General features: G+C 44.1%; 1 protein-coding gene across 8 annotated transcripts in view; it reads right to left on the bottom strand.

The window, feature by feature from the left end:
- The window catches only part of ANKS1A (ankyrin repeat and sterile alpha motif domain containing 1A), a 1304293-nt gene that overhangs the window by 886426 nt on the left and 391551 nt on the right, over nucleotides 1-26316 (bottom strand). For 5 of the 8 annotated variants that reach the window (XM_086923222.1, XM_086923220.1, XM_086923226.1 and 2 more), the window contains exons 3-4: nucleotides 12391-12547; nucleotides 7689-7751 (exon numbers count right to left, since the gene is read on the bottom strand). In XM_086923222.1, coding sequence (XP_086779348.1) covers nucleotides 7689-7751; nucleotides 12391-12547 — 220 coding nt within the window. The remainder of the gene's footprint in view (nucleotides 1-7688; nucleotides 7752-12390; nucleotides 12548-26316) is intronic. The other 3 variants (XM_086923224.1, XM_086923225.1, XM_086923223.1) reach the window with 1 other exon arrangement.

Below are 26316 nucleotides of genomic sequence, written 5' to 3'. Positions count from 1 at the left end.
AGCACATCCTATCGGATCTAAATGCAAACATGACAAAAAGAAAATGCAAAACTATGATGACAAAACCTATGAGTCGAGATCTAAAGAAAAGGCTGCTGGGAAGGAATTGCCCAAAAAGACAGACCCGATAGAGAATGGATGAGATCAAACAGGGAAAGATAAAGCTTCAGATTTTACTTCAGAGCAAGATAGTGAATGGAAATTCAACAATGTGGCATCTGACTACTTCGAACATGATCAAGTTCGAAAACCATAAGACAAGTAATAGTACTTTACTTCAAAGTATCAATCCTGCAACCTCTGTATTACAGGAGGTTTGAGAAAACTGGAAGTAGAATTTCTAGATACCAGTTAATCTGTCCTATTTTGGTAGTGTATACTTTTGTGGTCATGAGAAGTATCTTTTGTGGTTGCTAGTAAACAAATGTTCTTGGGTGTTTTATTAGGTAAGAGTGAAGATGGTGTCAGTAACGCGGACAGAGAAATACTTCAACAATGCTGCCTAGAGTTAATACATCACAGAAAATGGTTCTATTCTCTATGAGACACCTTTAAAGATTAATTTCCCTCAATCAGATTCACAACTGGTAACTTAAACAGGATCCCAAATGCTCATTGAAGTCAGATGCTTTTGCTTGAAGGAGTCCAAGTCTCCATTATAACATAAGTCTCCACTGAGGCTTCACATCACACTTAGCACTTTTCTTTCTTGGACATACTTCACCCTGCATAGAATGACAGGCTCTTTCTTTTTAAGTAAAAAGTCTGGGGTGGAGGGAGTGTTAATTTAGGGAGTTACGTCCAACTGGTGATACAAGTTTTCTTAACAAGATCTCTTCTGATGATAAAGGTGCAGCACTGCCTAAAGGATGTGCCTCAACCTTGTGTTTCTGACTGCAAAGGTCTCAACATCAATGGGGGCATATCTGGACTCCCAAGGCACTTAAATGTCTTTAATTTTGAATGGCGGTTAGACACCTTAAACATGGCTGGAGGAACTATAGAGGTACCCTGTCATCTTTGCAGGAAACTGCTTAACATCAATCAGGAATTAAAGGAATATTGTTGAAGTCTTTTTCTCTCTATAAACACCTGTGGAAATGCAGAAGGATAAAATAAGCTCAGTTAGACGAAAGACCTCACACCAAGGCATCTTGTTAGGCAAACGCTCCACTCAAGTTAGAGTCAGCATAGATTTTCTTCTATCCACCAGTCTTCTTCTCAGCTTTACACCCGGTCACTGAGGCTTTGTCTGCATATATTCTGGCAGAAAGCACATACTTTCACTAAATTAAAGTCAGGGAGACATACAATAGCAACACGAGCCTCTAGACTAAAGAACCTTCTAAAATTAAAAACCTTTATTTAAAAAGGGTTAAAACATCCGACAAAATTGTTTGCCCAAGGGTCATCACCAAAAGCTGACAAGCTTTACCATTTAAAAAGCCCCCTTTAACCTACTCCCAGGAAATGTTTAAAGAGTAAAAAGGAGCGCCCTGCCTCTGCAATGAATAATCTGTGCCTGTACAAGTACTTACGGGATTAGTCTTCATCTCTGCCATAAATCTAAAGGTCCAGAAAGTTACCTTCAGAAATATTAACACCCATCACTTGCTGAACTCAAAGGATACCAAGTTTCAGGCACTGCCAAGTGAATACTCTCAGCAGTTGGTGGAACTTCCCTGTTGGGGCGTGGGAGAGGGAGGGTGAATAGCGCAGATGGTGCCGATTATACTGGACAAAGGCCATTCTTGAAAGAAATTCATTAAGACCAATTGAAACACTTTTCAATGAACCCAAACTGAGATAATAGCTAGCTACTTGACAGTGGAAAACATGGCCTATTGGATTAGAATCATAGGCCGACGATCTGGAGACATTACCCACTAACAAACTAAATTTACAAGACTTTTGGGGAAAAATAAGAACTAAGACATTTTTCATCTCTGGAGGACAAAAACTAATTGCTAAACACACCTGGAAAAGGTGTGGCCTCAGCAGGTTCACTTAGAATTTTTTTTTTAGCTTGGAGCACTTAGGATATATGTACAAGTACACTGCAGGACCACTCAGCAGATGAGTTCAACCTTCTAGAGTCCTCAGCAACAGCTTCAAACTCCAGAGAGGTTTCTTCTTTTGACCAGGAATACCTATCACCATTTTACTCAACCACTGTTAAACTTAGGATCAGTTGAGTGCAGGGGCGAACATCTATAGACTACTATTGTTATTTTTGTTTCTTTGGAATGGCTACTGTTTTTGCAACAACATGTGATTCACATAAACAAGCTTATGTTCTTCATCCCTGAATACTATATTGTTTTGGATAGTTGGTGCACATATACCACAAGGATTTCTCTGGAAAAACCTTGCTGCTTTAGCCAGCCAACCAAGAGTGATCCAGCGATTCCTCATAGACAGTTCACTTTTTTGTGGTGAACGTGTGGAAATTCATTCAATGCTCATCAAGACTTTGACCTCATGATTCCCCCATAGCCTAACAATCAGATTTCCAACAGTTATCCAGAGGTCATTGGTGCTCTTATTAGAAAAAGGTGTAAAGTGGCAGTGATTAGCACAGGGAACAATGGCAGTACCAGTGGTCCTGCATATTTCAAACTCAAGGACTGCACTCCCGAGATTCTTGATGTCAGAGAAAGATACTCTAAGGTGATCATGTAAACGTGCAGGCCTCTAGTAGTAAATGGGCACTACTATTACACACTGCTGGGCATTCTGGTGCACAAAGGATAAACATACAGGAGAATGTAAGAGATTGTCATACTATGGATCATATCTGCAAGTTTCAATGAAGATGGCAAATGGGAATAAGAACCAGAAGAGTTTGGGGATATTTGGGTTTGTGCTGGTGGAAAAACAATGATCAAACCAATGGAAAGGTTTGACTGCAGACGATGGGGAGGTGGTATACGATGCAAGGGATAAAGTAGACAGGAAGAGATAATGTAGACAGGAAGAACACACCAAGTATTTTCAAAAGGGGTACTGTTAAATGAAGGGGAAGAGCACTGGGGCTGAGCACTGCCTCTAGTTAAGATGCATGATTTGCCTTTGTGAAGTCTGAATGTAAGCGCATTTGTGGCATTCTTCCTAATCTCGCTCACTACCAATAAATCCTGATCACTATGGTCAAGGGCGGAAATAAGGAGAACTACAATGTTATACGCATAAAGGTAAGCTGACATGAGTGTATAAGTTTGAATGACTTTACCAACACAGGATACAAATATATAACCAATTATGGACCATCATTTGAAATACATCGATAGATTATGCAATTAAAGATTAATAATTACAAATAGCTTAGAAAAATGCAACGCCTAATAACACATGTCAAACCAACTAAATTCTAGGAAGCCTAGATGAAGGTAGTGACAAAAGATTTTTTGCAAGCTTTTCTCATCACTTTTTGTTTTTTTATTTAATTTTGGGATACATCATCTCTTTGCACTGCTCATGCTGTCAAGTGTAATGCAACTCCAAATGCCTTAGCAACTTTACCTATTTATGAAGAGCCAACATGGGTATGACAGGCATATTGTAGCTACGCTGGAAAACCTTCTTAGTTATGCCTAGACAAACTAAGTAAAACAAACATCCCAAATCCATAATCACAAGTAAAAATAGGAATAAGGTGATTTTTGTCTTATCACAAAGACCGTAACAGAAACAGATCCCAAAAACCACCGGACAGTCAAGCTTGTAGTTACACCATCTCCAGACTGCAAGCCTAAGCAATAGCCCATAAGTGAGCAAAGGAAGGAACAATGGAAAAAGACTGCTTTTGATGCCTCAAGATCTTCCACTGGAGATTGGAACTATGACCCAACTAACAAACTAATGGAGGAGCCCATGCTACATTTGGTCCATCTCACAGGACAAAGTGAAAAACTACTACTTGAAGTAAATGCATATAAATATAAAACTTACTATTTTCAACTTTTCTTTAGCTGTTTCATTGCATGGTGTAGAAAGAAAATCATAAAGTAAGATTTTACCCAAAACAACCACAATAAACATGGTAACCATCTAAAAACACACATTGGTAATGCATCGGTTTCACCAATGTAATAAATAAGACTGTTTTCGTAAATCGGCGTCCGGGAGAAGGAAAGAGCTCCATGACAAATAACACAGGATTGTAGAGCATATGGCGCAGAGGGCAGAGCTACTGACTCGAGAGCGGGGGGATCTCTGTGGCACCTCACAAACGTCCTGTGATTCTATGAAAATCATTTCATCTATGAAATGAAATGTATATTTGTAAAGCGTGGTTGCTGCCCTGAGGCGTCCAAGCGCTAGCAACAGGTATGACTTGCTTAACAGAAAGGAAAACGCTGAAAAATTAATGAGGAGCCTTAAAGAGAAAAGTCTTCTGCTGTTTCCGAAAGGAGAAAAGGTTAGGGTTGGACCTAAGTTGCAGGGGAAGTGGGTTCTATAGCTTGGCGGCATTATGAGTGAACATCCTGCCGCCCGCTCTTGCCTTTTTTATTCTAGGGACAATAGCCATAAACGCCTGGCTAGAACGAAGATTTCTGCTAGGATGATACTGTGTAATTAGATCCCGGGTGATAGCCTGTCCTGTGTCCCAAAAGGCTTGGTGGGATATACACATAGCCTTGAAGACATTTCTTTGTCGCACTGATAGCCAATGCAGACTGCTCAGTCCAGGTTTGGCTGACAGTCTGCGCGGCAGCTGGAGCAATGTGCGGGCCGCGCAATTTTGCACTATCTGTAGCTTACGCAGTGTGTATTCAGGGACACCGAGATAGAGGACATTGCTAAAGTCCAAACGGGACTGAATCAAACCCTGAATGGCCACCTGCTTTGCCTCCATAGGCAGGAGGGGAAGAACTTTCCTCAACATTCTAAGGACTCCAAAGCAGGTAGCCGAAAGTTTTGTAGCCTGGGTATTAAAAGGTAAAGCTTTGTCCAGCCAGATCCCAAGACTCTTTATGTTGTCCTTGGGGGTTGGGGGGTGCCAAGGCATGGGGGCCACAGGGAATTAAAAAAAAGTAGGGTTTGTGGGACCCAGGAGCATCAGCTCTGTTTTGTCCCCATTAAGTTTAAGGGAGTAAGAAGTCATCCAGGTAATAAACTGATATAGAAATACTCTTCAAGAGTAAAAGGCAAAATTTTATGAAAATATAGTTCCACCAAAGCGGATGTGAACAGTATTTAGGTGGCGGAAAACTAATAAGAGAAGCAGGCGAGGTAAGGGGCATACACAGTAACCAATGAGAAGTCACGAAAGAGAGGAGGCGAGACGTAAGTCTCTTTTAAGTTGATATTAAAAATAATAGATTTCGCTAGCGCTGTGCAGGGCGAAACCTAAAAATGGTATTTAGGAATATAAAGTAACCATGACAAAGTAAACAGTTTCTCTGAAGGGCAGAGAAACACAAAGCAAACAGCCACAGGAGTTGGAATCTAGGACTCAGTAGCAAATAGACCAGTATATGGTGACACTCATTCAGTGGACTGAACTGAAGAGCAATTCCAGCTCAATGGGAGCTCCAAGATGTCCGTTTAGATCAGTAAAACTCCAGAGACAAGGAATCAAACAGAAAAAAATCTCTTACCTCTGGCAATCCTTCCTGTATCACAGAAAAAGGAAACCCTTCAGGAAATTTTTCAAGAACCTATTGGTACCCTTTTTAACCTCAAAAAACTTGGTGAACAACGCAAACGGCTAGATGAAGGTCAATAAGGTAATGATCCGATAACGTGGGAAAATAAGTTCAATTTTCACCAAAACTATAATGTTTGTGAAATCATCTACATGGGTTGTCAGGAACCATAGTAAAATGATTTTAAGATAATTTTAATAATTTCTCACAGTAAATTTAAAATGCTACTGATTCAGGAAAGGGCAGATTCAAAACATGCTCATGCTGGAAGACATAGTACATACATGTGAAAAAAATATTATTTAATAATACATCTAAAGAAGTAATCTGCAGTTCTCATAAAGGCTTTCTAAAAGGGGTCAGGGGAACCAAGGGGAAACCTGAATGGGCCAAACGACCCAGTGGAGCTTACAAAATGGTTTTAGTTGAATATAGTTTAATTTGAGATTTGATTTATTTTTCTATTAGTTAATTCAGATCCAAATAGGGAACAAACGGACAAGGAAAAAATAAAAATAAGATAGCAGAGACAAAATATCACATTAAACAAAAAAAGGATAGGACAAACAAGAAGTTGAGAGCCATGATGTACATGCCACCCAGCCCCCTACCACCACCGCACGTTTATTAGAGGGTAGGGAAAGCAAAACAATAGGAACCAAGGGCCAGATGTGCCAATACAATGGTTGCAAAAGCTGATTGCAGCTGTTTGCAAACAGTATTTTTACAACTATTGTGGAATTCTGTGAACCGGACTATTATCTACAGGTTAGTTCCCAAAATTAAAAATTAAAGTGGGTGGCAATCTAATCTACATCATTAATATTCTTATGGTAGGTTGCCAATTAACACTCACTCCAGTTGGCGGTTATCACTGTGATAGTGGCCTGAAAGGGTCAGTAGACCACTTTGTCTGTGGCAACATTTCAATAAAGAAGCTTACTTTTGAAACAACCTTTTTCATTCAATGAAATGAGACTGCTTTAAATAAAATAAAGCTTTTCAAATCGAAAGTTGCATTAAAAATTGACCACTGCCTGCTCTCACAAATTTTTTTCCCAACATTCCCAAAAGGGAAGGGATCCAAAGGGGAGGCTCTGCCGTTTGTGAAAGGGTTACCACCCCATCTTGGGGCTCAGTAATTTGTTAATGGTTTGCCACTCGAAGTGTGGTTGCAAACTACTGATACACTGCAGATTCCCTAGTTGAAAGAGTCATGTTGGAGGGAAAGTCCACAATATGACTCTTCCAACTAGGGAATCTGTATTCCAAGTAGAGAATCTGGGTCCATTTGCGATCCTGTTTTAGGAGTCAGTAAAACTTTACAGACTGCTAAAATGGAATTTGTACATAGCAAAAAAAATTGTTGTTGAAAATTTAGATTTGGAGTGTTTGTGACTGAAAAAATGGTTTATACACCTAGCCCATAGTTTCCAAATTCCAGAAGTGCAAGGCAACACAAGAATAGTTTGTTGCATTCTCTGCTAACAAAAGAGAAAGCCACCGCTCTACCATAGAGACAAATACAACAAAGAACTTACAAGTCTAAGAAAGGAGCATGTCACAGAATAATGAGAACAATACAAGAAATGCTGTGATGTGATGCACTTAAATAATGGAAGCCAAGAAGAGTAGTTAGAAAGTGTCAGGTAAGGAAGAGATGATAACTCACTGTGTGGCAGTCAAGACATTGTTGATAGGAAGAGGGGAAAGTAGGATACAACCAATATCTGAGGAAAAAGCTGAATAACTGACAGGATAGTATAGAAAAGGAGAACTTATGATGTACTGATTTCCCCCTTTAATTACCCAATTGCAGGACAGTGTCTGACAGGAGACAATGGACAAATGAAGTGTCCATATCCGAGGGGACTCAGAGAAGATCCGAGAAATAGACTAGAACTCAAGAGTGAGCCATGGGGAAAGGAGTTAAGTAGGTCCAAGAAACCTATGCCAAAAGACAAGGCAATGACAGTGGTAAGCAAAGTCCAGGAATGGAAGATGGCACAGAGAAATTCCCTAGAGGCAGGTACACACCTTAGCATTCATATAAGGATCAAAAGGGCCGTACTTTTTGAGTTCTTTGATCTCAAGAGCATTCTACAAAAAGGAAAGGAAATAAAAAGGTTGTGAAGGAATGAATGAATACAGCAACACAAGCACTGTTGAGGCAAACATGGATATGGTGCGAGAGGTGTTTCTTCCTGGTTTTGGATAGCAGGAACATTATTTACCATCCGAGTGCTGTCATCAATGTCAATAGTCATTTTAGCACCTACAAAATAAAGAATCATCCGATACCAAAATGCAATTATTTTAACCCTTTAGGTGTCTTATTTGCCAGTGCCATCGCTGATGATCTCAAATCCACACACTCCATATTCTACAAAAATGTCAGAAGAAAATGCAACAATGTTTTTACATCATATATTTCCTATAACTCCAACAGAAGACTTTTTAATGCTACCAAGTTGTTTAGAATCTAAGTACACACCATACCTCTGTTCAGCATTAAAATGCCCAGCATTTTAACAAACTGCTCTTTTTTCTTTGCAATCCTAACCCCCAGCTGTCCTACCCGACAATAAGTAAGATTACATTTTCAATGGCATTGCCAGTTGCTTTGTAACCTGCTACGTTCTACTATGAATATGATGCATGCCTTTAGTACAGGTCATGTATCTCATCTGAAAAATGGCAATAAAATTAATTTATTTTTTTTAAAAGCTGTTTTTCTGAAGACCCTCTGCACTACAACGTGCAGGCTCCAGCGGGCACACTTTTATATCGCCCCCTGCTCACTCAGTCCAAGCAAGACCTTGACCCCTTGCAGGATAGCTGGGCCATTGACCAGGGTTGGGAACTGACGGATAGGGACCGTACCAATGTACTTTTCATATCCCTCAGACCTCTCGCAATGCACGTTTTAAACTAATTTAATACTATTAGTTGCACAGGTTGCACCTAAGCAATTCACAGGATGTTGCCCGGAATCCGGATATACCCCAGGTGTCGCCAGGATGACGAAGACTTTTTCTACATGGTTTGGGACAGCCCAACCCTTACCCCATTCTCAGAGGCAGTGACGGCTTGGGGCCACAGTCTCAATGGGACGTTACCTGTCTGTTGGGGTTATTTCCCAAATGCCATGCCAGAATTATCACATCTAAGTTTGCTGACCTGGTCTTCATCCTGGCATGCTGGACAATCGCTATATCCTAGAGGTCCCTTGTTGGGCCCTCCCTCTGGGATGGGGGTGTGAGGTATCCAGAGTAGCAGAATGCCATCATGAAAATAGAAGCAAAAAAGGGCCTCTGCAGCATGAACCATGCACAGGCATGGCACCCGATATACCATGACTGCCCGTCTATAGCTACGAACGGAAGTCTGCTCCCTACTCCAGATGAGATCACTTCTGACGAGAATGGAGTCATTCACTGTCAGATTAGAGGTCTTCTGTCCGACACACTTGTATAAGGTTTTCTCTTACTGAGTCTTACCGGCTAACCTGCAAGGTACCTGGATTGCGCTGGCAAGGCATTGATTTTCACTGTGATTGTACCACATTTACAAGAAATGCTAATAAAGTTTATTTAATAAATGTGAGCTGTTTAAAATGGCTTAACCACCACAGGCCTCTTTGTTGACTATTAAGAAATAGGTTCCTGTTGGTTTACTAATTTACTTTGAATTAAGGAAGTTTGTTCAAGATTCAAGGAATGCATAATCCCATAATGGTTTTCTGTAACTGTTTGAGGAGGTATTTCTGGGCTTTTCTCTCGAACCAGCTAGCCACCCAAGCCATTAGTCGTTCCTCACCTAAAGAAATTGTATACCGCTGTCTAACATGCTGGATTTGACGCAAATACATAGTTTGTATTAAAAAGTGGTTCCAAGGACAATGGCTTTGTTTTCTCTCTGCGCATTAAACTCCAGAGAGAGGATTCGGACATACATTAAGTTATAATGTTGGTTCTGTGTAGCGCTTGTTCAAAGTTTCGTAGGTGGTTGCTTGAAAGCTCGATGCAAACAATAAAACTGTATATGGGAGGAAAAAGCCGGAATTTCACACTTTAAAAACGAGAAGACATTTCCAAGAAAATGTTAAGTCTGCTCCAGAGGTCAGAGTTTGAAATAGAATTACTACTCCAGAGCACAAGATAAAAATAAACAAGCGAAATGAGCTAGTCTCAGCTAGGTCACAAAAGCAGAACACAACACGGAAAAGTGTAGCGCGCTATCAATAACTGGAACAGCGTGGTGCACTTTCGACAGGTTACTGGTAGAGATCATTGAAAATCAAGGTTGTGTGTGACCGAAAGGGTATGCAACATAAGTCGGGCTGCAGAACTCGGAGGTCTAGGTCAGAAGAAAAAAAAACGGAGCTAGAGTGTATTAATATACTAATTCCTGGATAACTCCAGAAAAATTAGATGTTGCAGTTTGTGTAGCTGGTCTATACACAGGGAATACTTTAGAGTTTTTTTCATGGAAAAATCATGCAACAGTCTGCGCAGCAAGGTATAACCAGCAGTCTGTTAAATAGATACGGTTCTTCTTGTACTCTGCTTGATGCTAGATAAATAGCTATTATAAAGTTTACTGGTTCAGCTTCATAGAGCACTGACTTGTCACCCATATATCCAAATTAGCATACCATTCATAAACTGTTTTTTCATCTCTGGCATCATTTGGATGTGATACACATTCCATAACAAAATGTGGAAATACAGGTAGACGGTGAGAAAATGGTGGAAGCAACCATTAAAGAAAATAACACTATCTCAGCTGGGTATGCGGCAAAAGCAGGTAGGCAGATACAAGGAGTCCTTTTAGGCCAAAAGGAGCAGATTCATCTATAAAGAGAGGAGAATGGAATGGTTCAGGGTTGAAAAAAAGATTAGATACTTAACAAAAAGTAATAACCTTACACAGTTTCTGTTCACTCTGTGGAGATCATTCATAAAGTTGACCATATGACCCTCTGTACCACACCCAGTGGTAACTCTAGGAGAAACAATTAAAATGTATGATCAACCGTTTATACGAAAAGGTAGAAGTTCATAGCAGAGCAAAATCAGCGTAACATTTCCACGAAGACCATTCTTTCTACAAACATTCTCTAAAGGACAGTTTCCAAGCAGATGCTCAAGAACACACAAGGTACAAATTTGATAGTACCGTTAAGAGGATCGTTGCAATTACCATTGCATTGTAACTACCCTTTCCAGTCTCTCCCTTTTTTGGTTCTCCTCCAAAGCCACTAGATCTAATCATTAGAGAACAGATTTAGAGCACAGGTGATTGGCTCAGAGATTTAATTCCGCACCTTCGGGTGAAGACTCTTGATCATCTGAGCAGGAAGAGGTTTTACGCCAACTTAAAGCAGTGCTTTTTTTAGTTCTGGTCGGTGACAAAGGCAGTAGATAAGAATCTCGCGTAGGAAGTGAGAAGGGTGTATAAAGAGGAAAAACAAGATGGAACAGGAAGTCAAAATTGGGCTTAGAAAGTGAAAAGGGAATTTCGAATAACCATTGCATTTTTTTTTGTAATTTTGAACAGTATTGTCCAACAAGTTTGGGATGGAAAGGAGGCAAGTGAAAACTATTCTTTAGAATAGATGGAAACTGCAGTGTAGGGGAAATATACTGGAGAAGTAAGGAAAAAGGTGTTCTTAGTTTGAAAATGTTGACAGCGTAGTAAACCACTAGAGGGCAGACTTGCTTCTGCAGTTGTAAAAAATGAGCAAGTTGACTAGAAGACAGCTCATTTTATTAAGCTTTCGAAGGACTCCAATTAATTAATTGGAAGAGTCGTTTTATCGATGTCTGAGAACGTACCTACTGCTCAGCTTTTCACGGTTACTCTTACGAAGTATACTAGAACTGCATTAACCAGAACATCAGTCCTGCTCTTTTAGAAAGATTCGGGGTGCCCTGGAGATAATCTACGAGTTTTCACCAATGCTTCAGACTTCAGAACACAAGAATATCCGTTTCTAAGCCAGGATTTGAAGGCATTGCCAGAATCCACAACGCTTGAGGGAGATCTCTCCTAATCCAACAATAAAGAGATTACTAAAGTGTATCCCTAAATAACTTGCAGACCTTTGCTTTCTCAATGCAACATCTCTCAAACCCTTGTCTATCCACCTGCTTCTCCTTCAAACCAGTTGACTTTAGGGAATCGAACTGCACTTTTTACCCTGACCCTGCAGCCGGTCTTCACCAGAGCTGTGTGTATTTGACATTATCCGTTTTGGCGGTACCAACTGGGAGCTGCACAGTAACCCGCAGCCGCCACTTTGTCCGCAAATGAGCAGAAACACGTCACAAGCTGTAATGGCGGCTGGAAAGGGAAGAGTGTTAAATAAGCCTCCAATCTTACTCGGGGAGGCCGGCGGCCAGACTGATACCCGGGCACAAGAAATTATATTTCGTTACATGAAATGCGGGCTGGAGCACTTTAACACTGAAAGTCATAATTACGAGGCAATTAGACTTTTATAATGGCCAATTAAATTTGGAACTTGCACGTTTGAACGAATTCATAGAGGGCTGCCAAACAGTGAAAACTGACGTCTAACAGGCAACGAACGACCTCTGACTCCCGAGCTCCATCAGATATACCAAATGAAAACTTTCTAGATTCTTTAGGGCCAGCACCATACCTTTTCACTCCACCTACTGCGCACACTATTCACTCGGAGTCTGCCATATGCGTGAGGAGAGCGCCCCACCTGCTCGTTGACTTTGGTATGAGAGGGTCCCTGGTGGATGAGAAGCTTGACAATCTGGGCGTCTCCCTTCCAGGCAGCGAGGTGAAGCGGGTAGCAGCCCTTGCAGTCCCCCACGTTCGTTATTGCATCGTTCCTCAGCAGCGCTTCCACCACGTCCCTGCAAGAGAGAAGAAGCAGGCAATCTGAGAAAAGGGGGCATCAGTGAAGAGGAAGTGAACGGCCAACACCCCAAAAGTGGCAGCTGAGAGTATCAACTAGAACGGTACAATGACTTTTCCTCAATGCAAGCTTCCCGTGCTCCTATACTGTATGCAGAACATTTCGGATGCACCAGTTGCACCCCACACACAGACCATGATTAGGAGTTACTGATCACATCAGATAAATAATGATACTCTAGAGATTATTTATTGGATTCGACAATTAACTCCAGTAACAAGCTGCATGCAGGAAAACTGGGCATAACATCCTGGTTTTGAATCTTACTGCACGAAAATAAGCACGTTCACGTTAGTTTCTGGGCCTTTTCCCATGGTAGATATCGGCAAGATTGACATGCCATGCTGTCATTGGAGTTGGCGCACACATTGCAATTAGCCGTTTCACTCTCAATCAGTACATTAACATTTACAAAATATATTGTATATATTTATTGTGTAGATACATACATATATACACATATATATATATATATATATATATATATATATATATATATACACATACATATATACATATATATATATATATATATATATATACACATATATACATATATACATATATACATATATATATATATACATATATACATATATATAAAATCATTGTCTGTATAATGCAAATTCTTAACTGCTCTCATATGTAGTGTGCAAATACTCAACCTGTCAGCTTCGTGCATATTAGTTTCTGCTACCACATATACGTATGATGCTATTGGCCAAGGGGTATAATTTTTCTTTACATTTTATTTGTCATTTTTTAGAGCCTATTCCTCGATTTACATCTCTGCTTATTGCATATATTGGAGACAAACATAGGTTTATACATTGAGTTCATTGATTTTTTGAATTAAAGTGCTGGGCATAAATATCTAAACATTCAATGAAGTGCATTGTGCTACCCAAAGGGCTCTAAGTGCCTAATCCTGTGAAGTGTAAATAATTAAAACAATGAGGTTCAGCATTTAATTGGCCTGAGCAGAACCTTCTTATCAAATTCACTAGAGATGCATCAAATACAGTGTACCTTGTTGCATCAACTAAAATAAGAAATCGTTATTTTGCGTAGTTGACCATATATTATATATAATGCATTTCTCCAAAATGTGCATGTATTATTGCACCATATCTCCTACCTGCTCAAAAATGCTATTGCACTTTTGCTCTTATTGTAAAATGCCCAGTTTCGAAAAAATGTAATGTTGAAGCTGCCAATGTTAATATAGCACAAATGCAAAAATATATAAAAAGAAAAGAAAATACTTATAACCTCATAAGAAATTGTGCAAATCTTTGCCATTATTCAACCATGATGGGAATTTGAAGTCTAGTTCTAAAATACTTTTTGACTCCAATCTCCTTAGTAGTTTTTCTCTGTTTCCACCCCTTCTGAGCGGTGGTATTGCTCGTATGACAAAATAAGTGATACATTTGTGGTCACTGTCGTGTTCATCTTTGAAATGTCTAGCTACATGGTATGAAGGGTCTGAGTTGACAATAACCCTTCAATGCTGGAGTATTCCAATATACACCTGTAGCTTCGTGCTCCCCCACATATAGTAACCCCCAGGTACACTCAAGCACATACACTGCAAATTCCGTACGGCAATTGTAACTCTCCCTTATGGGCACTTGTTCTGAGCTGAATGGTGTAGTGAGTGGTGATAACCCCAAACTTACATGCCCTACAAGAGCTGCAACTATGGATGCCCTTTCTGGGACCTAGCCAGGTGGCAGTTGGGCTAATCTCTGGACTGCTCTTAACCAGTGTGTTCCTCATGGAGGGCGCTCGCCGGAATGTGAGGGTGGGTTTATTTGGTATTTTGTGGCCCATAACTTCATCACTAAGTACTATTTGCCAGTTTTTATTCCCAATCACCCTTAGCTTGTTTTTCCTAGCGACTATATGTTATTAGCCTGATCTTTGGGCCTTCATTGTCTCTTTCCTTGATATTATGTTGATTTGCCTTTGAACTGATATTATTCTTCCCTAATATACTTTCTCTTGATAATGTATTGGCTTTGGTAATCACTTTATTTAAAATCCTATTTTTGTATCCTCTCCTGAGAAATCTCACCCTGGTTTTTTGTTGGCATTTCTCCAAGTCATGTTCGGAACTACATATCCTCTTAATTCGTAAAAATTCACCATAGGTAATGCTATCAATAAGGTGCCTTGGGTCGAAGCTATTAGCATGTAGCGTTGAGGTGCATGCATTGCCTTTTCGGTGTAAAGTTGTTTCTAGATTATTCTCTGTTGTGTAAACTTTAACATCAAGGAAACCTAAGGACTGTTCTCAATATGTGTGGTTATTCCAAATTGTATTGGTGGTTGTTGATACGTTCTATAAAGCTCTCTACACTCTCTTTTGTGCCATGCCACACAAAAATATAATCAATAAACCGCATCCAATTGATGACATATGTTTGGTACATTTCGGAGTGTTCCTTTCTGAGTACCTGCTCCTCCCACCAGCCTCATGAATACATGCATAGCTGGGGAAGAAACAAGCCCCCATTGCCACTCCCCTCACTTGTCGAAATATTTCTTTGCCAATATATATATATACATTTTCGCTTGGCTCCATCAATGCTGGATATGTCGGGGCGGCCACGTAACACGGCAGAGCCTCTCCGTATAAATCATCCAAGCTTTACGTAAGTAAAGAGTCGGGTTGCACTCAAAGTGGATATAATTCCTTTATTCTTTCCTCAAAGCAAAACCTTGTATCAAACTCAAAGCGTTTCAGTCTCCCTTACGTAAACTTTGATTATATATAGTATTGAAGGCACAACACAGGATGAATTAATGTCACTCCGTTATAAAAAGCCACTTTGCGCCAGTATTGGTATTTAATAACGTGGGTACCATGACACAAGGAAGTTTAGTACATGGCATACCTAACACTACAGATAGGATCTGGTGTGGACATTGTCCGGTAAACAATATGTGATACACACAAGAATTAAGGTTTAAAACAGAACATGCAACTTATAATTTAAAATTGATCCATGTCTATGTTTTCATATGAATTTAATATGATGACATGATGTACAACACAACCAAATGTATACATACAGGAAAAGATGGCAGCCGTTTACATAGGCACAGTCCTCTTTCAATGCAAACGAAAAGGCGTCTATGTAATCCAGGAAGTCAACCACGCCCAGTGTGTGACCAAGAGAGCTGGGACTCCCAAAACGCGTAACGACTTGAAAATAAAGACCTGCTAATCATGTATGTGCGCCACCAGAGGATGGGCGGTTCTCCCAGGAGGAGCTGAGAAACTGGTATCGGATTACACAGAGGGATTACAACCAGCCCCCGCCATCACCTACTTCAACCACACGGATCAAGGATCGAACTGAGGATCGAGCCCGGAAAAGCACACCAAGAGGTAGACCTAGTACCGGAGGGTGCATTCTGGGGTCAGCGTGGACACACAAGCGGACCCTTCGGAGTGTAGTTAAAGGGAGGGGCGCCTCTGGAGGGCTGCAGGCTGAAACATGGTCAAAAAATCCACCGGGACAAAACCCCTAAGGCAGTAGCTTTTTTGTCAAAAGTATTTTTATTGATCATTTAGTAAAAAAACCAAAGAGGAAAGACATGCGACAATCCCACACTTCAGCTCACGCAGGGGGTAGCCAGAACAATCGCCCAAGGGCGACACAACAGAATGGGGGCGAGAAATCGTGTTCAAGTCTCTTCACTAGGCCTAGTGTCCAAGGTAGTGCCACTTAACTAGCATATAGGCCCGCAGTCGGTAAGCCATTAAGGAAGAGAACGCTGAAAAGTCACAGTTGCACAGAGACATAACAATGCGGGCTATCGGTCAATCCCCCCAGGAGGTTGGGCACAGATAGCTGTCAGTAGTGCAAAGACACCCTGCTGTGGGCACGTGGCTCGGCACAGCCTATTGTAATGGAGCACTTAGGCGGGATGCCATAACAAACAGATATACAAACTAAATCACCCCCCCCACCCCATTCCCCCCAGCCCCCTCCCCAGTGGTGGTAGCAATACACGCAGACAAGGAACCAGATGTATAGCAACAGGGATTCAGACCTGAAACAGGTGGAGACTGCGTGTGCTAGGGGGACAGACCGCGGATGGCAGACCCTTAGAGAGGAATGCTACCAGCGGGCCCCAGCGAAATTCAAAACTCTTAAAATCATCTAAAAAGATATCTGCCATCCTTTCCATACTAAGCAACCTCCAAAGCCGCGAGTGCCAGAGAGAGTTGGCCGGAGCCTCCTTCCTCTTCCACGCTGCCGCCACAGTACTTTTGGCTGCTCCAATGCTGAGCCACAAGATCCTCTTGTACGCCCTGGTCTGGTGTTCGAGATCAGGATCACGGAGGCCCAGCAGGGTGGAGGCCATCGAGGTAGGGATAGGGTATCCCAGCATATCCTTAATTTGGGCTAGAATTTCCTCCCAGAATGGCCGGATAATGGGACAGTCCCACCAGATGTGCTGGAAGTCCCCTAGGAACCCACATCCCCTCCAACACCTATCAGAGGTACCCGGGAAAATCAGCTTAAGCTTGGCAGGGTGAAGGTACCAATCCATCATGGTTTTCATATGTGCCTCCCGAAGCTCCACGGAGTGATTAAACTTGGCAATATCAGACCATAGGTGAGACCACTCGGCATCTGAGAAGTCTCATTGGAGGATCCCTTCCCACATATGCATATACCGGGGCATAGGGGAAACTGCAGTGGTCAGGAGGAACCCATAGATAAAAGTAATTGCCCCTTTCATGGATGTAGTCCTGGTCAGAAAGGCCTCGTACTGCGTGAGGGGAGGAGTCGCCGCCTCCCGCACCTGGGGGGAGAGCGCCCAGTATAGTAGTTGCGTGTGGTGGTATCTCTCGTTCTCCAGCACCCCGTAGTCCCTCCTGTAGTTCTCAAAGGTGAGCGGGTCATAACTGTGAAATAGGTGTGTGAGTGCTAGACAACCTCCGTCCTTCCAAGCCCTGAAGGGGCCCTCGAGTGATGCCGGAGGGAAGGCGCGATTGAAGTGTATGGGCGTGAAGGGGGAGGGGAAGGTGGTCCATCTCTCGTCTTTAGAAACAGAGTCCCAGATCTTCAAGGTGGTGCTAGTGGGGGTGCTAAGGTATGCATTCTTAGGTCTATCACATTTGGGCCGCCACACCAGGTCCCAGATCGTCCTCCCAGCCACGCTCCTATCCATATGTAGCCAGTGTTTTTCTGATGTTTGCTGTGACCACTCAACTAGTATGCGAAGTTGCGCCGCTTTATAATACAGTTGCATGTCAGGCAGTCCCACACCTCCCTCCTTCCGCGGTTTGCGTAGGATGGTGAAGGAAAAGCGCGCTAGGCTCCCCCTGCCAGATGAAATGCAGCATCATTGACCTCACCAGCCGAAAGAATTCATCGTCGAGATCTATAGGGAGGGCCTGAAAAAGATATAAGAGCTTGGGGAGGAAGGTCATTTTGATAGCGTGAATCCTCCCAAGCCAGGAGATGAACATGGGTTTCCATCGGGCCAGATCAGACTGGATCCTAGCAAGAAGTGGGGGGAAGTTAGCGGAGTATAGTTTGCCCAACGTGGGGGTCAGGTGGATACCCAAATACTGAATGGAGGAATCCGTCCACGGCAAGGGAGTTAGCGATTTAAGGTGGGGAAGCTCCGACTGGGGAATCGTAAGGTTGAGAACGTAAGATTTGTTGTAATTAACCCTGAACCCCGCCACTGCTTCATAGCGCGCCAGTGTCGCCTGCATATGTGGAAGAGTGTGGCCCCGATCCGAGAGGGAGAGGAGGACGTCATCTGCAAAGAGAGTGATCTTGTGAGATTCCCCAGTGAAGGGTAGTCCACGGATATCAGGGTCGGCTCTCACCGCTATTGCTAGAGGTTCAATGCTAAGGGCGAATAGCAGCGGCAACAGGGGACATCCTTGCCTAGTGCCCCTGGAATGTTCATAGAAGGGAGAGAATCGGCTGTTCACTGCCACTCGTGATCGGGGGGAGAGGTAGTTCGCTCGTATCATTGTTATGAATTTGGAGGAGAAGCCAAAGGCGGCCAGGGTACGGAACAGGAACCCCCAATCCACCCTGTCAAACGCCTTTTCGGCATCTAGGCCCACCAAAACCGCTGGGATCTTAAATATATTGGCTTTCTTAATGAGGTGCACCACCCGCCGTGTATTTTCATGGGTCTGGTGCCCTTTGATAAACCCCGATTGATCTGGATCGATGAGGGCCGGCATAAGATAGTTGAGCCGCTGGGCGATGATGGAGGAGTAGAGCTTCGCATCCAAATTTAGGAGGGCAATCGGCCTATAGGAAGCGCATTTACTAGGGTCTTTACCGGGTTTGGGGGATGACGGAAATAAGTGCTTCTGCCATTGTGCGGGAGGTTTCACCCTCCGCCGCCATAAAGTTAAAGAGTTGGACTAGGTGTGGGCACAGTTCAGAAGCAAAAGTTTTATAGAAGATGGCCGTATACCCATCCGCCCTCGGAGCTTTGTGGGGTTTTAAGGCTTTAATGGCAGCCAGCACGTCCTCCCTGGATTAGGGGGCAGACAGTGCCTCATTCCATTCCGCCGAGACCTGAGGCAGTGTCAGTCCTTGCAGATATTTGGCATGGGCAGTAGCCTCCAGGTGATCCCCTGTATAAAGGGTCTTGTAGAAGGCCCAAAGAGCTCCGCCTTCGTCTCATCTTGATGCGTCACGTCGCCCTGTGCATCTTGAATTCCCCCTATGTACTCTCGTTCCCTTTTGTCCCGTAGCTGTCTGGCAAGGTGTCTCCCCACCTTATTGCCCTGGGAGTAAGAGTGTTGCCGAAGTTTCAGAAGGGTATATATGCGGCCCTGTTGTTGTAATGGGCTCGGAGTTTACCCCTGACGGCCGTTAGCTGCTGGAGTCCTAACCTGGAGAGATTCTCCTTATGTGCCTTTTCTAAAGAGGAGAGCTCCTCCTCCAGTTGCTCCCGCTCCCGACCGCGCTGGCGATTAAAAGCGGCATTCAGTGCTATGCAGTGTCCCCGAAGGTACGCCTTGAAGGCGTCCCATGTGGTGAAGACTGAGGTGTCCCCTTGATCATTGAAGGTGAAGAACTCGTTGATGAGTCCTCGTAGTGAGGTGCATGAGGGTTTGTCCCGAACCAGGGAAGCTGGGATGTACCACTTGGAGTTATCTTTATTCTTCACAACCCACTGGAGCAAGCAGGCTGTGGTCAGAGACAGATAGTGGGAAAATCTTGGCCGCCCGTAGATCCCCACGAAGTGACTGGCTCAGGAAGACGTGGTCAATCTGGGAATAGGAGCGGTGGACGTGGGAGAAGAAGGCGAAATCTCTGGATTGGGGGTATAGGAAGCGCCAAGCATCAAAAAGGCCCAAATCAGAAATCTGTTGCTGTGTGTCCGGGGAGAATGTGCCAGTGTTTGATCTCTGGGAGTGTGTGCTATCTAGATCTTTCTGCCATATCATAATAAAGTCCCCCATAGCAATCAGCGGCCCTTCTACAAAACCAACGGCCTTCAGCAGTGTATGCAGAAAGCCCTTTTGCCCTGTGTTAAGTGCGTACAATACAAGAAATGTGCAGAGTCTTCCCTTCAGGAGGCCCATAACCATGATCCAGCGACCTTCCCTATCACTTTGTACACCCATAGGTTGGAATTGTAGGGTCGAGCGAAACATAGGGGCTACCCCCCTGTGCTTCGTGGCGGCGGCGGCGGATCTGTAGATTAATGGGAACATTTTGTGCTTAAGGCGCGAGTCCTCCGTTTTAGCCAGGTGAGTCTCATGAAGGCCCACTATATCTAGATGATGATCAATGATATATTTCCAGGTCTTTTGGCGTTTTGGTGAGAATTTAGCCCTTTCACATTCCAGGTGCCTAAGGTTAAAAGCGGCATTGGAAGTCCCTATGATCCAGCTCTGCAAAGGTCGGTTGCCCCAGTCCACCATGATGAGCGGTCAGATGAACGATTTCCCCCCTCCCAGCTCCCCTCCAAAACCCGAGTGTAGCATGCAGCATCCGCTCATAGCAGGACCGATCTGCCTCGCAGGACCCCCCCCCCCATCTCGAACTCCCCCCCCCCCCCCCCCCCCCCCCCCCCTGTTCCCAGACGCCGGGTCCTGGCGTTCCAAGCCCAGAAGATCCATCGCCGCCTCTAAAGAACGCACCTGGACCAACTTATTCTGCCAACGGAAGATGAGGCGGAAGGGGTGCCCCCAGGAATAGGGCACCTTTTGTTCCAGGAGAGAAGTGGTCGCGGCCTTGAAGTCCCTACGCTTCTGCAGTGTGGAAGCCGCTAGATCCTAGTACAGCAGGGGGCAATGGCCTCGGAACTGGAGGGGAGGCAGATCCCGTGCTTTCCTGAGGATCCGCTCCTTCAGCTGGAAATCATGGACACATACCAGGATGTCAGGGGGTGGCGCTTGGGGACCTCGTGGTAGTCCCACCCGGTGCACTTGGTCCATTCGAATGGTCTGGATGTCCTCCTCCTCAAGAATGTGTTTGAACAGCGCCTCAACGTACTCCCTCAGGTCCGCCCCCTCACCTTTCCAAGGAACTGAGCAGATGCGAATATTGTTGCGACTGGACCTATTTTCTAAGTCCTCTGTGTGGGCCTGCAGGTCAAGGTTTTGATCAGTCAGGCGGATCACGTCTTGCTGCAGCTGGTGAATGTCCTTCGCTGTACCCACATCGTGTTCTTCCAACGTCGCGACTCACTCCCCCACTCCGTCCACACCTCTCCTTACGTCGCGCAGGTCTGAGGCCAATTGGGAGCGTAGCTCTGAAATGTCCTCTTTAATGGCCGTAAAGAGTTCTATCATGAACGCCTTGGTCGTGGGTTCTTCATTTTCACCCTTTTGAGGGGATTTGTCCAGGATAGGCGAGGTGGATTGGGCTGCTCCTTTCGGGATCCCCTCCTTCCAAGGCTTGTCCTTTCTCGTCCTGTTGGACGCCATGGTTGCTGATGCGCGCCTCAAGGACCTTACCGATTGTAGGCACTCTCACCCAAGGTCAGAGGTTGAGCACCGGCACCCCGATGCGGGTCTCGCGGTGTCACAGCTGTTTGGCCACCAGCCGTAGATCCCTATGGCTTCATGTCCACCCTCAAAGACTCGGGGGGAGGTCCCTGGTCACCGTCGTCCCCACTGCAGGTCAGCAATATGGCGCAGGGTCGCACCCCGCCGCTCCCAGTGGCCTCAACTGCGCAGCGTTGCAGTTGTGCGGTTGGGGGCCCACACGCCAGTGCCAGCTTTCAGGGCAGTAGGGCAAAAAACAACAGGGGGTCCGTAAACCAGAGCGTTATCTCCAGGAATGGTCGCTCTCTGCGCACGTGGGGTGCACACTTTCTCCCAGCCGGCCTGGTCATGCGGGGGGGGGGTAGGCAATCATGGACCGGGCATTCACTGGCACTCACTGTGCTCCACTGCTCTCACTCCACAAGGCCGTGCTGTGGGTGCACGGGGGCCCCAAAACAGTTTGTCAATGCAGGCAGTGGCGATTCACTGGGGGGGGGGGGACGTATGAAATGCACCAGCCACTCCCTCTCTTCAGGCTGCAGGGTCTCCCCGCTCCCGTTGATGCTCACCTCCGTGTGCAGTCGTCAGCGGGCCAGATCCAGTCTCCCTCCAATCTAGGCCAGCCACCCTAGGCCGCACCGGGCCGCCGATTGCTCCCACGTGGGCCTCTGCTCCTGGCGACCGTGGCCTACTTCACCGTCCTCCTCAGGCAGCTCCAGGCTCCACACAGTTTATTCCACTCTGGTCTCTGTTCCCCCAGGCCACCGGAAGTCAAAGTAGCGGTGCGGGGGAGGCCCGGGTGCTGAAGCCGGGCGGCAGGCCTTCGTAGGGCTAAATTCCTCACGTTGCTGCCCTCTGCGCAGCAGCTCCGGCTCCCGTTCCTGACACTCACTAGGCCCGGGGAGTGCTGCCTCAATGTCGCCTGGTGTCCGCTCCGATCTAGGCGAAGGCGCGGAGGTGGAACGCCGACACTGATGGACCCAGCAGGTGGTTCGCGTTCTGTCGGCTCTCTCCTCGGCAAGGCCCGCACCGGCCCTCTTTTCACACCACGCCGCAGACGCCCCAGCAGCCAACGGGCTCAGAAAGCTCCCCAATCTCGTCCCCGGAGCCGGAGGGTAGTGAGAGGCAGGGATTAAGGGCGTTTTGGCAGTCCTAGAGGGTGCTAAACAATGCTTTAGGTAGTGTGGCGCCAGAAGGACACAAAGACACGTCGTACTCCGCCACCATCTTGGCCACACCTCGGCAGTAGCTTTATACTGCGATTCCGACGAGAAAGGGTATTTGTTGAACGGGATCCCGCTAGACCATAGTTCAGGAGCACCTCACTCCAAAAGAACCAGGGCATCTGGAACCTTCACACAGGAGTGGTAGAACAAGTGACAGCAGGCGTGCAACATAACGCGGATTGACAATAAAGAGGGCCTGTAAATACAATAGGCACTGAATCTTTTCACTGAGAAACAAACGAGAAAAGTCATCATTACCAGGAGAACACAAAAATAAACAGTGCATTTACAAGAAAACATGGATGAGGAAGCACTGCGAAGGATGGCAGCACAGACCCTATTGGCCCGTGCCTCAGGCAAAGGACAGCCCGCTACTAGCATCAGGAATAACAGACACCACACTTATGGGGAAACTGAGAAAATAGGAGAAGCTGAAAAAAAAGGAAACATCAAAGTGGTTGGAGGTGGTCTCCCTCCAAGACTATGTGGATAAAAGTATGGTTCCACGTGGCCTGAGGATATACACAACCCCGTCCTACAAATCACCAAATCCACAGATGCTAGTAGAATGGTCCGAAAATTCTGCAAATAGCTCTAGAACTATGCTCTGCATTTTAGTGAAATACGCATGGGAAGACAGGGACAAAATAATGAAGGAGATAACTGAAATTAAAGAACTAAAAACCAACTGTGCCCAAACAACAATAAAGAAATACAAAGAAGATCTTAAAGTAAGATTGGCACAACATGAGGAAGACATAAAACTTAGAAAGCAAAGGAAATTACACCGTGATTGTACAGACTATGAAACAGGTTGCATACTAAAGTATAGCAGAAATTACGATCACATGTACAATATCCAAACGTCGCAAGCAACAAAACAAGCACATCACGACATTCAAGGGATGGGAGCACCATCAAGAGCTGTAAGTGACTCAAACACAGACACCTCGGTACAAACTACAAGTACATCGTCGGAAGTGGAAATCATCACCAAACGTGCAACGTTTTTAGGGTAATTCAGAGTGCTGAAGAGAGGGCGGCATTCGGGAAGAGTCTCACCCCACCGACACCCACCCAAAGGGGGAGAGGAAATCGAGGAAGAGGACGAGGAAGAGGAAAGGCCGCAGCAAACAACGAAGGAAAAGACGGAAACAAAGACCAGAAAAGAAAAGTAATCAGAGCCAAAGGGGACCAGGCGTGGGAGCTACAGAAGACGCAATCAATAATGGATGAAACAGAAATGGTAAATAAAACTATTGTGAATTTGTTTAGCAGGGGATTGTCATTTCTAGAAAAGAACACACTGTGCCTGGGTCTGTCATTTTGTCCTACTGAAATTTTCAACTACTCTGAAAGTCGCATTGACATGTACAAATTCATTAGGAAACTTAAACTTACCAAATGGCATACGCTAAAAAACAACAACAGAACTCAGGACAATCTGACATTTGCAACACCACAGACAGAGCATTAAACACAGGCTTCAGGCCCAAATCAGTATTCTATCCCATCCTTCCTCATGATAACCTGGATACATTCCAAGGTGTAGTCACTAATTCACTATTAGAGTGCCAACACAAGCAATTCAAGAGTAACCGTAATAGCTGCAATCTCTCCTGGAAACAAAGAAATGTCATATCATCCCTTGCCACGGATAGAAACATAATAATCCGTCCTGCTGACAAAGTGGGGACTGTGGTAATTCAAGACAGAGAAATGTATATAAAAGAAGCCATGAGGCAATTGAGCAATGAGACGTTCTATTTTAAAAGTAACACTAAGACATACAATTACAACATTGTGAACATGTGGAGCAGTTTATCAGAATGGCAAAAGAATGGAATTATCTCGTGGGACGAATTTCTTTTCCTCAAAAAAAGCCTATCCCAAATTGCCCATAATCTACTTCCTGCCCAAAGTACATAAGAATCCACTAGCCCCACCAGGGAGGCCTATCGTATCATCGATTGGAAGTGTATATGAGAATGTATCAAAATATGTGGATCTTTCTTGCAGGAATATGTCATGCACTTTCCATCGTACGTAAAAGATACAAAGGATTCCTTGAGCAAAATAGAGAGCACGACATGGAAGGAAGGGTACATGTTTTTAACACTAGACTATGTTCGTTATATACGATTATTGAACACAAACAGGGCATAAAAGCATGCATGCATTACCTAGCAGAGAGAAACAATGTATCTAGAACATACAAAAATGTTGTTGGATATGATTGACATATGCCTTCAGATTAACGTTTTTATGTTTAATGGTGATTTATACAAACAAACCACTGGTACTTGCACGGGTGCGAGCTTCGCACCGAGCTTTGCAAACCTGTTCCGGGGATTATGGGAGGAGGAAATACACAGAGATTTAAAGTACTGTGTTCTTTTCTCAAAAGTGATCAAATGGTTACGTTACATAGACAACCTTTTCATACTATGGAAAGGCACAGAACAAGAAGCGGAGGAATTTGGCAATGTGTTAAATCAAAATGATAGAAAAATTAGGAGGCCCCCTATATGGGTGTGTCTGGGACCAGGGGGAATAGAAGAAAAACAAGTTTTGTCCCGTAATAACCAGTCTATAGATTGGACTGAAGGGTCAATATATAAATGTTATTAGGGGTCTCATAATGGAGATCACTGGACCTATCTGAGTTTATATTGTTAAAGGACAAAGAGCAAGAGGTAAGAGGTCTCGAAATTACAAGCTTATGTGTCAACACTTTGAAACACCAAATTTCTTTTAGAATGTTAACATTTGATACACAATTCTTGCATGCACTTTGTAAAAAAAGATGCTCAAAAAGTTGAAAGTAAAAACCATATACAAATTTTATTAGTAGTTTTTCATAAAAACATATCGTGACCACAGTTGATTAAAAACATTGAAAAAATACATTTGAATTTACTACTTAAGTCATAAAATACAAAACAATCTTTAAAAAAGAATCAAACATTGTTGACGCGGCGTTTCGGTTTTTTCTTATAACACCTTCTTCAGGACAGATTCCTAGAGGTAAAAAAGTTTTGAAATCTATTGAACCCAACAATGGAGTCTTGTTGCCTTAGGGCCCTTTTCACTTATATGGGGCTGTAGGCTCTCAGTGCAACTATTAAGTACAATTTAAGCTGTCTTCAGCAGTATTCAATTCTGCTTTACACACTGTTCGGGGGAGCCACCGTTATTTGTGGGAAATTTGTTTAAAACCGTATTTCTTATTTAAAATCCACGAATCACTGCAGCCACAGACCTTCTTGTTTTGTATGTTCGTGGCACAATCAAAAGGTCGGGGATGACTTCACGTCTAAATGCAGTTTAAGAATCAATCTCAGCTGTGGTTTACTCGGCCTCCCTGCTCCCTTCACAAACAGTGTCGCCAGGTTCGTCTTCGTATAGACAATTGAAGCAATAGTAAAATACAGTGGAATGGTGAAAGAATTCACCATCCCACATAGAACTCGGAAA

Source organism: Lissotriton vulgaris, chromosome 5 (genome assembly GCF_964263255.1).
Source record: "Lissotriton vulgaris chromosome 5, aLisVul1.2, whole genome shotgun sequence".
NCBI lineage: Eukaryota > Metazoa > Chordata > Amphibia > Caudata > Salamandridae > Lissotriton > Lissotriton vulgaris.
Note: the sequence above shows the minus strand (reverse complement) of the source record. Positions and strands in the feature narration are given on the sequence as shown.